At 50.2% G+C, this 17234-nt stretch overlaps 1 protein-coding gene across 2 annotated transcripts in view; it reads right to left on the reverse strand.

Moving 5' to 3' along the window:
• Positions 1-10031: 10031 nt before the first annotated feature.
• The window catches only part of LOC120390070 (trypsin-like), a 45110-nt gene continuing 37907 nt past the window's right edge, over positions 10032-17234 (reverse strand). For both annotated transcript variants that reach the window (XM_039512352.1, XM_039512351.1), the window contains exons 6-7: positions 15538-15674; positions 10032-10318 (exon numbers count right to left, since the gene is read on the reverse strand). In XM_039512352.1, coding sequence (XP_039368286.1) covers positions 10166-10318; positions 15538-15674 — 290 coding nt within the window. In that variant the 3' untranslated portion in view covers positions 10032-10165. The remainder of the gene's footprint in view (positions 10319-15537; positions 15675-17234) is intronic.

Below are 17234 nucleotides of genomic sequence, written 5' to 3' on the forward strand. Positions count from 1 at the left end.
TACGGCCCATTGACCCCAGCTGGGATCTGGCCCCATTGACTCCAATGGAGCTACAGCCGATTGACCCCAGCTGGGATCTGGCCCCATTGACCCCAATGGAGCTACGGCCCATTGACCTCAGCTGGGATCTGGCCCCATTGACTCCAATGGAGCTACGTCCGATAGACCCCAGCTGGGATCTGGCCCCATTGACTCCAATGGAGTTACAGCCGATTGACCCCAGCTGAGGATCAAACAGTGAGTATGGGACATCCAGGCAGAAGGACATGGAGCTGTTTATCATCAGCCACTAGGGGGCTCTCCACAGCAACTGTACACAGCTGTGTCCTGCAGCTGGCCTGCTGAGCACCCTTGAGAGGGGCCGTGGTCAATGTCCTCTGTTCTACTGCTAGCCATGGGTCCCAAGTGTCTATCTATCCCCATACACCCCCTCTATCTAATCTAATCTATCTATCTATCCCCATACACCCCATCTATCTATCTATCTATCTATCTATCTATCTATCTATCTATCTATCTATCTATCTATCTATCTATCCCCATACACCCCCTCTATCTATCTAATCTATCTATCTATCCCCATACACCCCCTCTATCTATCTATCTATCTATCTATCTATCTATCTATCTATCTATCTATCTATCTATCTATCCCCATACACCCCCTCTATCTATCTATGCTGTTTCAAACAGCCCATGAATCAATCCCAGTTTCTTTGGATTTGATATTCCTAAATATTGACCACAGGATTTATGGGAATAAATTTCACCCAAGGGGTGTTTGCATACTATGCGCTTGCCATTATTCGCCGCGTGCCATTGGTCGTGTGAGTCACATGGCTCTGCTTCTGTTCCTCGACTGGTGGGCTCCCACATTTTCAGCAGGGGAAGGGTCACTAGCGAATCACTGCGTCATTCCACCCATCTGGGTCTGTTGGCCTGTTCCAAACACCTGATTTAGGCAGGGTCGAGCCCATGGGAGGCAGGGCCGCCCAGAGGATTCAGGGGACCTGGGGTCTTTGGCGGCGAGGGGCCCCTGTGGCTGAATTGCTGCCAAAGACCTGGCACTTTGGCGGTGAGTCCCAGGGCGGAAGGACCCCCCACCGCGGGTCTTCGGGGCACTTCAGTGGCGGGTCCCAGGGTGGAAGGACCCCCCACCGCGGGTCTTCAGGGCACTTCGGCGGTGGGTCCCGGAGCTGAAGGACCCCTCGCTGCCGAATTACCGCTGAAGACCCGGAGCGGAAGAAGCTCCGGGGGCCCGGTCCCCGTGAGAGTTTTCCGGGGCCCCCGGAGCGAGTGAAGGACCCCGCTCCAGGAGCCCCAAAAAACTCTCATGGGTTTTCCCCACTTGCCACCCCCCCCCGGGCGGCCCTGATGGGAGGTGTGACAATTGTTAATTGGTCATCTATGTCTAGAGTTACCAGAGCATGTAGCCCCCCACTCCTGGAGCAGGCCCCCCATTCCGCTAAGTGCTGCACCAAAAGAGGACCCTCCCCCCCCCGAAGAGCTGACAACCTAAGTCTGAGAGAAGCGAGAACAGGTGGCTACAGACAGGTGAACCCCTGGAAGCAACCATGAGACCCTGCCAGTCTGCCTGACAGGCAATGGCCTCTGCGCACCGCGACCTGAGCATTGGCAAGGGTTTCGCAGGCAAAGCAGATTTGGGGGGTGTCTGCAGGGCCCAGGAGGGGCAGCGTGGGAGCTGCTATGAAGGGGCTTGTTTGGAAATACAAGTGGGCGTTGTGGCGGTGGTTGCTCCCCTGCAAAGCTTAACTCTGGGGCCCCTACCAGGGACCTCGCATGTGCAACGTGCTGGGCGGAAGACGCCACTTGGAGCCCGGGGCGGCATGGTGCCTGACGGAGCAGCTGACTCTTGGTGGGCCGGATCTGGTTGAAAAAAAGCCCTCCCCCTGCCTCCTCCTGCGGGATGCAGTTGCCCAGCGCCACCGCTGAATAGGCGACAGAGGCTGAAATGCCCTCAGAAAAGGCCACTGCAGCGAAATCGATGCTGGCGGAGGGCCAGAGTTGCTGCCACGAAGCTCCCGTTCCCAAATGAGTTTTGTAAGGCAGTTCGGGCGTTGTGGAAACCTTCCACCTCCCCAGGTGGGGCAGACGCTAATCCCCACTGCCCTCTGAGCTCCAGTCTGGAGCGACTGTTCCTCCGGGGAGGGGAGAAGGGAAATTCAGAGCTAAGTGTATGTATGGAGGTGGGAGGGTGGCTGTGACGATTGGGGGCATGGCAGAGGGCTGCTGAGTCCCGCAGGGAAGGCTGGATGAGCTTAGGCAGGGGAAGTGGGACGCTCACGCTTGGGGTCAGCTCAACGGAGCATGAATTTAGGGTTGCGTTAGCATGGAAAGGACATGCACAGAACACGCCACAGGCTGGGATCAGCTATGTGCATTCTTGGCAGGGCCCAGGTCTTTGTTTAGGGCGGTATCTAAGTTATTTCCCTCCCACTCTGGGAGCGGGGCTGTGGAATTCCTGGAATTGGAATAACAAGGAGACCGGTGGCACCTTAAAGCCTAACAGATTTATTTGGGCATAAGCTGTCGTGGTAAAAAACCACTTCTTCAGGTGCATGGAGTGAAAATTACAGACACAGGCATAGATATACTGGCACATGAAGAGAAGGGAGTTGCCATACAAGTGGAGAACCAATGCTGAAGGCCAGTTCAGTCAGGCTCGATGTGGTCCACTCCCAATCATTGATGAGGAGTTGTCAATACCAAGAGAGGGAAAATTGCTTTTGTAGTGAGCCAGCCACTCCCAGTCCCTATTCAAACCCAAATTGATGGTGTTAAGTTTGCAAATGAATTGAAGTTCTGCAGTTTCTCTTTGAAGTCTGTTTTTGAAGATCTTTTGTTGAAGGATGGCTACTTTTCAATCTGTTATTGAGTGTCCAGGGAGATTGAAGTGTTCTCCTACTGGCTTTTGTACATTACCATTCCTGATGTCCGATTTGTGTCCATTTATTCTTTTATATAGAGCCTGTCCGGTTTGGCCAATGTACATGGCAGAGGGGCATTGCTGGCACATGATGGCATATATCACATTAGTAGATGTGCAGGTGAATGAGCCCCTGATAGTGTGGTTGGGTCCTACGATGGTGTCGCTAGAGTAGATATGGGACAGAGAAGGCAACGGGGTTTGTTACAGGGATTGGTTCCTGGGTTAGTGTTTCTGTGGTGAGGTGTGTAATTGCTGGTGAGTATTTGCTTCAGGTTGAGGGGCTGTCAGTAAGTGAGGACTGGCCTGTCTCCCAAGGTCTGTGAGAGTGGGGGATTGTTTTCCAGGATAGGTTGTAGATCATTGATGATGGGCTGGAGAGGTTTTAGCTGGGGGCTGTACGTGATGGCCAGTGGTGTTCTGTTATTTTCCTTGTTGGGTCTGTCCTGCAGTAGGTGACTTCTGGTTACCTGTCTCGCTCTGTCAATCTGTTCCCTCACTTCCCCAGGTGGGTATTGTAGTTTTAAGAACGCTTGATGGAGATCTTGTAGGTGTTTGTCCCTGTCTGAGGGATTGGAGCAAATGCGGTTGTACCTTAGGGCTTGGCTGTAGACAATGGATCGTGTGATGTGTCCTGCATGGAAGCTGGAGGCATGTAGGTAAGCATAGCGGTCAGTAGGTTTCCGGTACAGGGTAGTGTTTACGTGACCATCACTTATTTGCCCTGTAGCGTCCAGAAGTGGATTTCATGTGTGGACTGGTCCAGGCTGAGGTTGATGGTAGGGTGATATATGCCATCATGTGCCAGCAATGCCCCTCTGCCATGTACATTGGCCGGACCAGACAATCTCTAGGTAAAAGGATAAATGGACACAAATCAGATATCAGGAATGGTAACGTACAAAAGCCAGTAGAAGAACACTTCAATCTCCCTGGACATTCAATAACATATTTAAAAGTAGCCATTTTTCAACAAAAAGACTTCAAAAACAGACTTCAAAGAGAAACTGCAAATTTAACACCATCAATTTGGGTTTGGATAGGGACTGGGAGTGGCTGGCTCACAACAAAAGCAATTTTCCCTCTCCTGGTATTGACACCTCTTCATCAATGATTGGGAGTGGACCACCTCCACCCTGCCTGAATCGGCCTTGTCAACACTGGTTCTCCATTTGTAAGGTAATTCCCTTCTCTTCATGTGCCAGTATATATTTATGCCTGTATCTGTAATTTTCACTCCATGCATCCGAAGAAGTGGGTTTTTACCCACGACAGCTTATGCCCAAATAAATCTGTTAGGCTTTAAGGTGCCACCCGACTCCTCGTTGTTTTTGTGGATACAGACTAACACAGCTACCCCTGGATACTTGGAGCTGGAATGTGCAGGGAAGGGAATATCTGCCAAGATCTGCTTTACCCATAATTATCGCTGATTAGCACTCCCACCAGCTCTGTCTTCCAAGGGAGATTATTGGTGGGGTCAAGATCTTTATCGCCGAAATGATTCATACCTTGGTAATCCACACCCACAGCGTGGTGCACAGACACCTGTTTATTGGACAGGGGATGGAGCTCAACACCCGTCCGGCACCTCCAGAAAAGATGAATCAAGAATGGACAATTTTACTTCAGAGGGAAAAATCAAACGCACGATGACAAAATGGGGACTAGCCAGCCAGGCAGTCGTCCTGCTGAAAAGGACCTGGGGGTTATAGTGGGTCAGAATGAATATGTCAACAGTGGGAGGCCGCTGGGGAAAAGGCTGATATCACTGTGGGGTGGATTAACAGGAATGTTGTAAGTAAGACCTGGGAGGTACCTGTCCTGCTCTACTCAGCACTGATGAGGCCTCAGCTGGAGCCCCGTGTCCAGCTCTGGGCACCGCACTCTAGGACAGATGTGGACAAGCTGGAGAGCAACAAACGCGATAGAAGGTTTAGCAAACCTGACCCGTGAGGAAAGGTTTAAAAAATGGTGCATGCACAGGCACCGACTTCCTCTCTACCCGTGGTGTGCTCGACTCCCCCTCCACCCCAGGCCCTTCCCCCACTCCATCCCTTCCTCAAAGCCCCACTGCCTCTTCCTGCCCCACTCCTCTCCCCTCCCCCTCAGCGCCTCCTGCACACCGTGGAACAGCTGATCCATGGTGGGCGGGAGGCACGGGAAGGGAGGGGGAGGCGCTGATCAGCGGGGCTGATCGCAGGCAGGAGGCACTGGTGGGAGGCGGCAGTGCTGATCCGTGGGGCTGCCAGTGGGTGCTGAGCACCCACTTTTTTTCCTGTGGGTGCTCCAGCCCCAGAGCGCCTCCGGAGTTGGTGCCTATGCATTCACATTTAGCCTTAAGAAAAGAAGACTGCACGGGGACCTGGTAATGGCATTCAGACATGTTACAGGCTGTTATAGAGGCTGGGAATCAGTAGTTCTCTATGTCCGCTGAAGGTAGGACAAGCAGGAATGGGCTTAATCTGCAGCAAGGGAGACTGAGGTGAGATATTAGGAAACACTTTCTAACTCTCAGGGGAGTTCAGCTCTGGAACAGGCTTCCAAGGGAGGCTGCAGGATCCCCATCACTGGAGGTTTTAAAGGACAGGTTGGACAAACCCCATCAGGAATGAGGTTACTTGTACCTGACACAGCACAGGGGACTGGATTTGATGACCTCTCAAGGTCCCTTCCAGCCCCACATTTCTATGATTCTACAGAAATAACTGATTCACTGAGTTTAAGGTCAGAAGACCAGCATCTAATCTGGCCTCCTGCAGAGCAAACAGGCCAATACATTCCACCGAGTTACCCCACCTGGAGCTCAATAACTTGGGTTTGTCAAGATGCCAAGATCCATGTTCAGAGATTCCCCAGGCCAGAAGAGAGCACTGGGATTTTCTAGTCTGACCTGCTGTGTAACACTGGCCGGAGACCTGCCCCCAAAATCACTCCTAGAGCAGCTCTTCTAGGCAAACATCCAGTCTTCTCTTTGATCCGCTGACCGTCTGAATTTTGCGGTTTTAAAAATGCAATTATTGGTGCCTTATATCCTTATTGACATAGTGACCAAGGAACAAAGACGCTGGGGGTTGCTTTGCCTGCAGCCAGATAGGGTGTTTTAGTACAATGCGGAAAGATAAGAGAAACAGACGTTTTGCAGCATGAGCTTTTGTGGGTGAATACCCACTTCGTCGGATGCAAGTAGTGGAAATTTCCAGGGGCAGGTATATATATGCAAGCAAGAAGCAAGCTAGAGATAACGAGGTTAGTTCAATCAGGGAGGATGAGACCCTCTTCTAGCAGTTGAGGTGTGAACACCAAGGGAGGAGAAACTGGTTCTGTAGTTGGCAAGCCATTCACAGTCTTTGTTTAATCCTGAGCTGATGGTGTCAAATTTGCAGATGAACTGAAGCTCAGCAGTTTCTCTTTGAAGTCTGGTCCTGAAGTTTTTTTGCTGCAGGATGGCCACCTTAAGATCTGCTATTGTGTGGCCAGGGAGGTTGAGGTGTTCTCCTACAGGTTTTTGTATATTGCCATTCCTAATGTCTGATTTGTGTCCATTTATCCTTTTCCTTAGAGACTGGTGAGAATATGCAACAAATCCACCATGATTTCAACAGCTTCCACCCCACCATCAACCTCAGCCTGGACCAATCTACACGGGAGGTCCACTTTCTAGACACCAAGGTGCAAATAAGTGATGGTCACATTAACACCACCCTATACCAAAAAACTACCGACCGCTATGCCTACCTTCATGCCTCCAGCTTCCATCCCAGGCACACCACAAGATCCATTGTCTACAGCCAAGCACTGAGGTACAACCGCATCTGCTCTAACCCCTCAGACAGAGACCAACACTTAGAAAATCTCCACCAAGCATTCTCAAAATTACAGTACCCGCACGAGGAAATAAGAAAACAGATCAACAGAGCCAGATGTGTACCCAGAAGCCTCCTACTGCAAGACAAACCCAAGAAAGAAACCAACAGGACTCCACTGGCCATCACATACAGTCCCCAGCTAAAACCCCTCCAATGCATCATCAGGGATCTACAACCCATCCTGGACAATGATCCCACACTTTCACAGGCCCTGGGTGGAAGGCCAGTCCTCGCCCACAATCAACCTGCCAACCTGAAGCATATTCTCACCAGTAACTGCACACCGCACCATAGTAACTCTAGCTCACGAACCAACCCATGCAACAAACATCGATGCCAACTCTGCCCACATATCTACACCAGCGACACCATCACAGGACCTAACCAGATCAGCCACACCATCACTGGTTCATTCACCTGCACGTCCACCAATGTAATATACGCCATCATATGCCAGCAATGCCCCTCTGCTATGTACATCGGCCAAACTGGACAGTCTCTACGGAAAAGGATAAATGGACACAAATCAGACATTAGGAATGGCAATATAAAAAAACCTGTAGGAGAACACTTCAACCTCCCTGGCCACACAATAGCAGATCTTAAGGTGGCCATCCTCCAGCAAAAAAACTTCAGGACCAGACTTCAAAGAGAAACTGCTGAGCTTCAGTTCATCTGCAAATTTGACACCATCAGCTCAGGATTAAACAAAGACTGTGAATGGCTTGCCAATTACAGAACCAGTTTCTCCTCCCTTGGTTTTCACACCTCAACTGCTAGAACAGGGCCTCATCCTCCCTGATTGATCTAACCTCGTTATCTCTAGCTTGCTTCTTGCTTGCTTATATATACCTGCCCCTGGAAATTTCCACTCTTGCATCCGACGAAGTGGGTATTCACCCACGAAAGCTCATGCTGCAAAACGTCTGTTAGTCTATAAGGTGCCACAGGATTCTTTGCTGCTTTTACAGATCCAGACTAACACGGCTACCCCTCTGATAAAAGATAAGAGAGAGAGTTAAAGTGTTGCTGGATGTGGTGGGAGTTTGCTATACGACTGTATAACTCCTTTCCCAAGACAAGGTCAAGCAACCAGCTGGGAGGGGCGAAGGCGATTGGGTGGGGAGGTATAAGAAACACTAATAGCCACAGAAAAGGTGGCCATGGCCGGTACATAACCTCACTCCCTACCCCTCCCATGGGGTACAAAAGAGGTGGTACCGCAGCCCCCAGATTCAAGACCCTCCAAAATGGAACATGACCATCAATTGTAAGGGGTGGGACCAGGAGGCGGGCACTACAGCTATAATTAAGCCTATTAAGAAGGAGGAGGGGGAAGGGGAAAAGCTCTACTGCTGTACAGAGCTATGGATATGTTTGCTTGTTAACCCCAATAAACATCACATTTTGGACTCTGGCCTTCTGCTTTCTGTCTGTGTGACAAGAACCAAGGGAGGGTAGGGGAGCCCTAACATCCAGCCTTTTCTGCAGCCCTCGGATCATTTCCGTGGCTCTTCTCTGCACCCTCTGCCGTTGTCCAGCTTCCCTTCAGTAATGTGGATGCCGGAGCTGGTGAGCCGGCATTTATTATTTTTGTAAAGATCGCATGATTTTTAAACGCGAGCTCGTGATTTTTGCCCATTCCGGGCTGGCGATACAGGGGCTCATGCACGGAAGCGAAATGAGGATTATACAAGCCTCAAAGGTCTGCATGAGCCTCTCCTGTCTTTTTTCTTAAGCGGCGTGAAAACTGCATGCTGTCTCTTTCCTGGAGTGGAACACTGTGTTTGGCACTGATGCGACCGCTGCTGGAATACTGCACCCAGTTCTGGCGTCCGTAATTCAAGAAGGCCGATGATCAGTTGGAGAGGGGGCAGAGAAGAGCCACCAGAATGAGTAAAGGATTCAAAAACATGTGTTATAGGGACACACGCAAGGAGCTCGGTTTATTCAGTTTAACAAAGAGGAGGATAAGGGGTGATGTGATCCCAGCCCTCAAGTAGAAATTTGATGATGGAGGCCTCTTCAATCTAGCTAAGATCTAACAAGATCCAATGGCTGGAAGTTGAAGGGAGACAAATGCAGACTAGGAATACGATGCTATATTTTTAATGGGAAGGGTAATTGATTCTTGAAAGAATGTACCAAGGACCGAAAGGGATTCTCCATCACTGGCTGTTTTTATGTCAAGATGGGATTTTTTTCCCCTAAAAGATCTGCCCTAGTTCAAACAGGAAATAAGTAAGTAAATGTAGTTCAGGTGCCTTGTACCCTCATTTTCCTCTGTGGGCCAGGCACCATGGTTTGACTACAGCTCCCATGATGCACCGCAGTCTCCCCCCTTGCTCAACCACCATGGTGCATTATGGAAGTTGTAGTTTCAGGTGCCTCCTTTTTCTTTTTCTGGCAGGACTAGCTCTTCCAAGGTTCAATCTGCATTTGCCCAACACCTCCAGGTTCCTGTGCCGAGCCCAGCACTGCTGGGTCAGAGATACTGGCCCGGTCTGAAATGGCAAAGAGGGTTTGCACGCTGGGAGCCTGGGATCAAATGCGTCTCCACTCAGTGCCTGATCCAAAGTCAATGGATCTTGGTGTTCAACAGATTTTTCACACTGGAGAGGGGAGAAATTTTCCCACCAGGAAATGTCTGTTTCCCAGTGGGAAAACGTTCAAAAAAAGAAAGAAAATGCAGGAGGAAACCTATTGTCTCACATTGTTTCCCAACTTTGGCCAGCACCAAAGAATGAGAAAGCGGGAGGGAGCTTTCACAAACTTTTGTCCCATTTTCTACCCATCGGGGCAAGAGAAAATAGCTGTTTCCTGCTTACCCACACTTTGGAATCTTCCCCCATGGGAAGTTCTGCATTTTCCCATGGAACGTTCCATTTCTGACCCGACCCACTTTTCCAACCAGCTGACAGGGAAGGGGAGCACGGGATGACCCAGGTTCAAGTCACTGCTCTGCTACAGACTTCCTGCGTGAGCATGAACAAATCACTTAGCTGCTCTGTTCCTCAGTTTCCCCAGCTATATAATGGGGAGACTAGCCCTGCTTGTTTCAAATGGGTGTGCGAGGGTAAAGACATTGGCGATTGTGAGGCACCCAGGTGCTGCAGTGAAGAGTTACACTTACAGGGCATGGTGCTACACTAGGAAGAAGGCATGAAATCATGTGGTGCATCTGTGAACTAGCTGCTCCCAGCAGCAGAGGGCCTTTATTATTTAACATCTGTGCACAGAGCCAGGAGGGACAATCCGGCTAATGCGCCTGCAATGGCACTGTATGGACCCTATGCAGCAGCGCAGGTCGGAGAGGGAGGGATACTGTGGTCTCCTGAGGGACTGAGGATCAATTGTTGTTCATGGTCTCCCGGATCCAGTCGACATATTTACAGACACTGATGTAGACACCTGGTTTGTTGGGCAGTGCGCATGTCTGGGTCCCCCAAGACACAATACCCTGGAGTTTCCCGTTGCAGACTAGGGGTCCCCCGGAATCTCCCTAGAAGGAGACAAGACAACACTACATCACAGCCAAGAACGACAGGCAAGAATGCACCTCATAAACAACATTATCGAATCTACAACGCCGTAACAAGAGTTCTCTGCTCTATGGGTACAGAGCAGAGCACACCCGAAAAGGCGGATCTTTTCCAGTAGAAACGATCAACGAAAATGATAACAAATTTCACTTTTGCCCACGTTTCCCACCCAACTTCTTGATTTTCTTCGTCAAAAATTCAAATACCGAAGTAGTTTGGCCCCAACTGAAATATTTCAACTCGGAAATGATGGGAAGCGACGCGCTGGTGTTATAACATCCAGCACGTGTTGCATACCCTTAAGCGCCACCTATTGGCACCATTTGCCTTGATGAACTATTTGCTAGGGACATTTTCCATAGAAACCGCTTTTCGATGGAAAATTGGGGTTTTGACTAACGTAAATTTTGGAGAAAAGTATCTGCTGGCTGTGAAAATTTGGCAAAGGACCAACTGCCTGAAAACCATTATAGTCCCATCTAGAAAGAACATAAGAACATAAAAATGGTCAATGGTCCATCTAACCCAGTATCCTGTCGTCTGACAGTGGCTGGTGCCAGATTCTTAAGAGGGAATGGGATAGCTCAGTGGTTTGAGCATTGGCCTGCTAAACCCAGGATTGTGAATTCAATCCTTGAGGGGGCCACTTAGGGATCTGGGGCAAAAATTGGTCCTGCTAGTGAAGGTAGGGGGCTGGACTCAATGACCTTTCAAGGTCCCTTCCAGTTCTAGGAGATTGGTATATCTCCAATTATTACCTAATGAACAGAACAGGGCAATTATCAAGTGATCCATTCCCTGCTGTCCAGGCCCATCTTCTGGCAGTCAGAGGCTGAGGGACACCCAGAGCATGGGGTTGCATCCATGACCATCTTGACTAATAGCCACTGATGGACCTATCTTCCATGAACTTCTCCAGAAGCTCTCTTATGAATCCAGTAAATTTTTTGGCCTTTACAACATCCCCTGGGAACAAGTTTCACAGGCTGACAGCACGTTGTGTGAAGAAGTTTTGTTCGTTTGTTTTAAACCGGTGATACTTCATGGGAATTGTAGTTCAGATACAGGTGAGTCTCATCTTACATGGGGGTTCCGTTCCGCGGTTAGTGCGTAAAGCGAAAACCGCGTATTGTCAAAATGACATTGAGTTGAATGGCAGGCGGAATCGCCCACACAACAGAAACAGTATTTAAATTGTTTTTCTCTTTTTTTGTTTTTGCCGACCGCGTAAAGCTGAAATCGTGCATGTTAAATGCACGTAAGATGCGACAGACCTGTACCTCATGTTCTCCTCTATAGGTTGGACTCCCCAGCCGGACAACACCTTCCAGGATGCACCATGGTCTCCACTCTTGGAGAGGGGAGGTGGTGCATCATGGAAATCCTAGGTTGTGGTGCATGATGGGAGAAGTTGTCTGGCTGAGGAGTCCAGCCTATAGAGAACAGGGACATGTGCTACCTGAACTACAACTCCTATGAAGCATCACTGTGGCCTTTCCAGATTTTTGTTTCTCTGGCATTTGGTTTGCCGCCAAAAAAAATAAATTTTCATAGAGAGCAGACGCTTTTCACCATCAGCTTAGTTTAGTCGAAAACCCACTTTCACCATTTCTATGGAAAATTTCCGCTCAGCCCTAGCAAATAGCTCGTCAAGGCAAAAAGGTGTCAATAGGTGGCACTCAAAAGTATGTAACACATGTCCTGGGTGTTGTAAGACCCAGCAAATGGCTCTTCCCATCAGCAACTTTAATTCCTCTTTGTGGCTGAACAGAGGCCCTGAGGCCTTGCAGAAATGGCCAGGAGCAAAATTCCCCTTCCTGCTGTGATGCAAACGCACAGGGTTGCACGCGACTAGCTTCTTCCGAGCCTCATCAGCAGACCCCGAAGTGACTGCACAGCTAGGCAACGAAAGCTGGGGCAGTATCATTCTGGTCTGCCACTAGATGGCGATCTTCAGGAACAGTGCAGTCCAAGGACTCTGCATCTCGATGGAGGGAAATAGCTCGTTCGTGGTGACGGGGGCACCAGGAACCCACGCAGCAGCCACTAGAGGGGGCTGCTAGCCGTTTGGTGTCCACCTGTACTGTGCATAGTCACTTTCTTCTGACACTGAACAAGGAGCTCTATTCTAATAAAGGAAATGGCGTTATCCTCGGAAGTGGCTCTGTCTCCCTCTTCTGCTTCATTCCTGATTATGACAATAGCCAGCCCCTCTCGCTGACTGGATTCTTGCTTCAGAGGGGGAGCCGTGTTAGTCTGGTTCTGTAGAAGCAGCAAAGAATCCTGTGGCACCTTATAGATTAACAGATGTTTTGCAGCATGAGCTTTCGTGGGTGAATACCCACTTCTCCGAAGAAGTGGGTATTCACCCACGAAAGCTCATGCTGCAAAACATCTGTTAGTCTATAAGGTGCCACAGGATTCTTTGCTGGATTCTTGCTACCACTTTAAAACTACAGGCCAACATTATTCAAAAATGCCTTTCGTTTAGGTTGCCACTAACTGGCTAGGAAAAAGAGTCTAATGGTTAAGGTGCCAACTTGGGTTCTGGGTGCCTGGCATTCAATTCCCCCCCCCCCTTTACAAAAAAAGGAGTCTAAGCAGACAGGGGGTGGGGGACTGAGGTAAGGAGAGAGAAGTGATTTGCCCAAGGTCACCTGGTGGCAAAAGAACCCAGGTGTCCTGACTTCTAAGCCAGCACCTTTGTCTAAGTCTCTTGATGGCTACTTGCATGGGCATAGCATGTATTTGTTCCCTTATTCTCCATTATGCAGGGGGGGAAACTGAGGCACAGAGTGGGGAGAAGTGATTTGGCCAAGGTAACCCAGCGGGAACTGGGAAGAGAGCAAAGGTGTCCTGACTCCTTGCTACACTGATTCTAGGCATGGGAGAAGCAGGCGGCAAACCAAATGCCAGAGAACCAAAAATTTATTATACCCGAGATGGGGAAACAGTCACAGAGCAGCGCAGTCACTTGCCGCACCAGGTGGGGCTGGGATTTTCAAACCCAGCTTGGGGGACGGGGGTGGGGGAAGGAAATGTGGTTGTTCCGCTTCTATTTAAATTCACAGACAGTGGGAAGCACAGATCCCCAGCGCCTACTTTCCCCTGCTCTAACATGTGGACCACGCTGCCAATATGGGGGCAGAATGGGAAGATCCGGCTTTTTGCTGTTGTAGGAAGCTCCCACCCACCCAGGACCACAAGAGGTGGTAGCAGGTTTGTGCTCCCTTTCCATTGTCCAAAGCAGAGCACAGGGAGATTTCAGAGAACTTCTTGTCTTTGCAGCCACAAAGGGATCATTTTTGTGACTGGGGTTACTCTGGGCTACCCCAACCCTCCCCTGTCAAGACATGTCTGCTCATTAGCTACTTGATCCTACTGCAACAATCAGATAAGCAAGTCCCACCCATTATAATTGCACTCATTCAGTCCTGTTCTTTGTCCCGGGTTCCTGAGAACATGGGAATTCACCTCCAGACTTGCCAAACTCTGGTGAGGCTCAGGATATTCAGGGCTTTCTTTAACCCCCCTGCTCCCAGAGTTACAGGCAGGGCCGGCTCCAGGCACCAGCGCAGGAAGCAGGTGCTTGGGCCGGCCAGTGGAGAGGGGCGGCACGTCTGGGTCTTCGGCGGCAATTCGGTGGCGGGTCTCTCAGTCCCTCTCGGAGGGAAGGGCCATCCACCGAAGTGCTGCCGATCGTGGCTTTATCTTTTTTTTTTTTTCCCCCCACTGCTTGGGGCAGCAAAAAAACTGGAGCTGGCCCCGGCCATGGGATCCTCGCTGTAATAATTTGGTTTAATTTTGGTCGTTGGTTTCAGTGCTGATGGCCTGTGATATACAGGAGGCTAAATGGGCTGGTGATCTCGTGTAGCCTGGAACTTTATGACTTTATGACTATGCAAGGAGAGCTGAGCAAAAATTGTTCGCACAAAGCTTTCTTCCGGTGAAAAGTGGTGGTTTGGTGACATGGAACCGTTCTGTGACTTCACCTCGGTTTCACCGAATTTGTTTCAGACGGACAGAAACTGACCCAACGTTTCTGAAACATCAAAATGTGTCATCTCACCAGTTTGGAAACCAAACCTGGCCATTTTCCGGCTCGCAATGACATTCCTCTTCACCATTTCCTTTTAAAACTAACCCTAGTTACAAAGAGTCACAACTGAAAGGAAATATTTTGATGTTGTCGAAATGAAACCTTCCCCTCGATCCAAAGCTATTTTTTCGGACTTTTTGATTGACCAAAAATTATGAAAATTTTCATATGTGGTTGGAGCAGGAATGATTTTTTTCCCTGATTTTCTGGACTGTCCAGAGACCTGAAAAATCCATTATTGCCCTGGTCAGTGTAGGAGAATTTCAGCTCTGATTTAAAAAATAAAGTAGCTTTCTAACCCTCTTGGGCTGGAAAAATGTGATCCCCGGAGAGCAGAGAACCAGATAGCAGAGAACAGGTCAATTCTCCAGAGCCATCTGGATTGCACAGTGAATGGTGCTCACGCAAACAACACACATCTTAATGTAGCTCTAGGCAACTGTGTACATCAGATTTGGGTTGATACAGGAGTACGTGGGTGAAGTTTTCCACCCTAGTTCACACGGCCACCGAGAGGATTCCTGGAGCGGAAGGATCCCCTGCCACCGAATTGCTGCCGAAGACCCGGAGCGGAAGAAGCTCCGGGGGCCCGGGCCCCGCAAGAGTTTTCCAGGGCCCCGGGAGCGAGTGAAGGACCCCACTCCAGGGGCCCCGAAAAACTCTCATGAGGGCCTGGGGCAAATTGCCCCACTAGCCCCCCTCCCCCCCGGTGGCCCTGCTAATTGATCTAATCATCCATCAGAACTCGGAACTGGGCAGAGTAAAGAGCAATCACGCAATGAGGTGGAGTTACGGATGCTCTAGCTAGACCTGCCAATATGGGCTGAATGCAGGAATCCCCCGGGAGGTTTCCCAGCCTGGGTTCTGCAGCAGGGCACCCTGGGTGGGCAGAATGGTCTGTTCTGGCCTGGAAAGCTACACCTCTATTGAAAACCACTCAAGACTCCATCTGAGTTGGTCTCACCTTCCACCCATTCCCTCTCCCCTCTCTTGGTCCCATATCTGCACCAGCTGCCCCCGAGGCAGTAGGAGCACAAGGCCAGCCCCCAAATCCCACCCTCAGCTGTGCCATCCCCTCACCTGGCACGCGTCTATTCCCCCTTCCATCACCCCAGCACACAGCATGTTCTCAGTGTAGTAGCGAGGGTAGATACTGCGGCACTGTTCCTGGGAGAAAATGGACACGTTGCCACAGTGGAGAACAGGTGGGAAGTACACTACAAAAAACGACAACACAACACAATGGATATTTTGTCAGTGGGAGAAAGTCTTAGAGTTAGATCCCGGGCCGGGGTCATTGGACGCAGCCCCAGGGACGTAGGGTGAGATCCCGGGCCGGGGTCATTGGACGCAGCCCCAGGGACGTAGGGTGAGATCCCGGGCCGGGGTCACTGGACGCAGCCCCAGGGACGTAGGGTGAGATCCCGGGCCGGGGTCACTGGACGCAGCCCCAGGGACGTAGGGTGAGATCCCGGGCCGGGGTCATTGGACGCAGCCCCAGGGACGTAGGGTGAGATCCTGGGCCGGGGTCATTGGACGCAGCCACAGGGACGTAGGGTGAGATCCGGGCCGGGTCATTGGACGCAGCCCCAGGGACGTAGGGTGAGCTCCCGGGCCGGGGTCATTGGACGCAGCCCCAGGGACGTAGGGTGAGATCCCGGGCCGGGGTCACTGGACGCAGCCCCAGGGACGTAGGGTGAGATCCCGGGCCGGGGTCATTGGACGCAGCCCCAGGGACGTAGGGTGAGATCCCGGGCCGGGGTCATTGGACGCAGCACCAGGGACGTAGGGTGAGATCCTGGGCCGGGGTCATTGGACGCAGCCCCAGGGACGTAGGGTCTCTTATTCACACGTTAACTTAGATAAACCTTTCGTAAATCAAACTATTGATAGTTGGAAAATGGAGGGGGGGGATTTCATCTTTTCCTCAAAGAAATACACAATCTCTGAACTTTTTTCTGTTTTTTTGCCAAAAAATTTCCTTTTTCACCCCCCAAAATCTACAACTTTCCACCAACAAAACCCCCTTCAGGTTCTGGCCAAAATCTGGTTTCATTTTTAGCCCCAAACTTTCATTTTTGGCCAAAGCCTTCTCCAATTTCCAACCAAAATGTTTTTGGCAAGTTTTTCAGCGCTCCTTTTTTCAACCACAAATCAAACTTTTCCCAGGAAGCCGCCCCATGCCATGGGCATTTTCAACTGATCGGCCACCCAATTTTACGCTGTCGGGGGGAGATACAATTTTGATGGCAAATTTCCCAATGGCTCTAAATGGAACCTCAGGAATGCTCGATTGCTGAAAGAAAACAAAATAAATACATTCCTGGGAAAGTTTTGAGGGGAAACATAGAATCATAGAATCTCAGGGTTGGAAGGGACCTCAGGAGGTCATCTAGTCCAACCCCCTGCTCAAAGCAGGACCAAACCCAACTAAATCATCCCAGCCAGGGCTTTGTCAAGCCTGACCTTAAAAACCTCTAAGGAAGGAGATTCCACCACCTCCCTAGGTAACCCATTCCAGTTCTTCACCACCCTACTAGTGAAAAAGTTTTTCCTAATGTCCAACCTAAACCTCCCCCTCTGCAACTTGAGACCATTGCTCCTTGTTCTGTCTTCTTCTACCACTGAGAACAGTCTAGATCCATCCTCTTTGGAACCCCCTTTCAGGTAGCTGAAAGCAGCTATCAAATCACCCCTCATTCTTCTCAACAGAAGTTGCTGCAGCAAATAGGGATGTGGCAAGAAAGAAGAAGAAATTTTGGGGGCTGTTCAGAATT

Source organism: Mauremys reevesii, linkage group 24 (genome assembly GCF_016161935.1).
Source record: "Mauremys reevesii isolate NIE-2019 linkage group 24, ASM1616193v1, whole genome shotgun sequence".
Taxonomy (NCBI): Eukaryota; Metazoa; Chordata; order Testudines; family Geoemydidae; genus Mauremys; species Mauremys reevesii.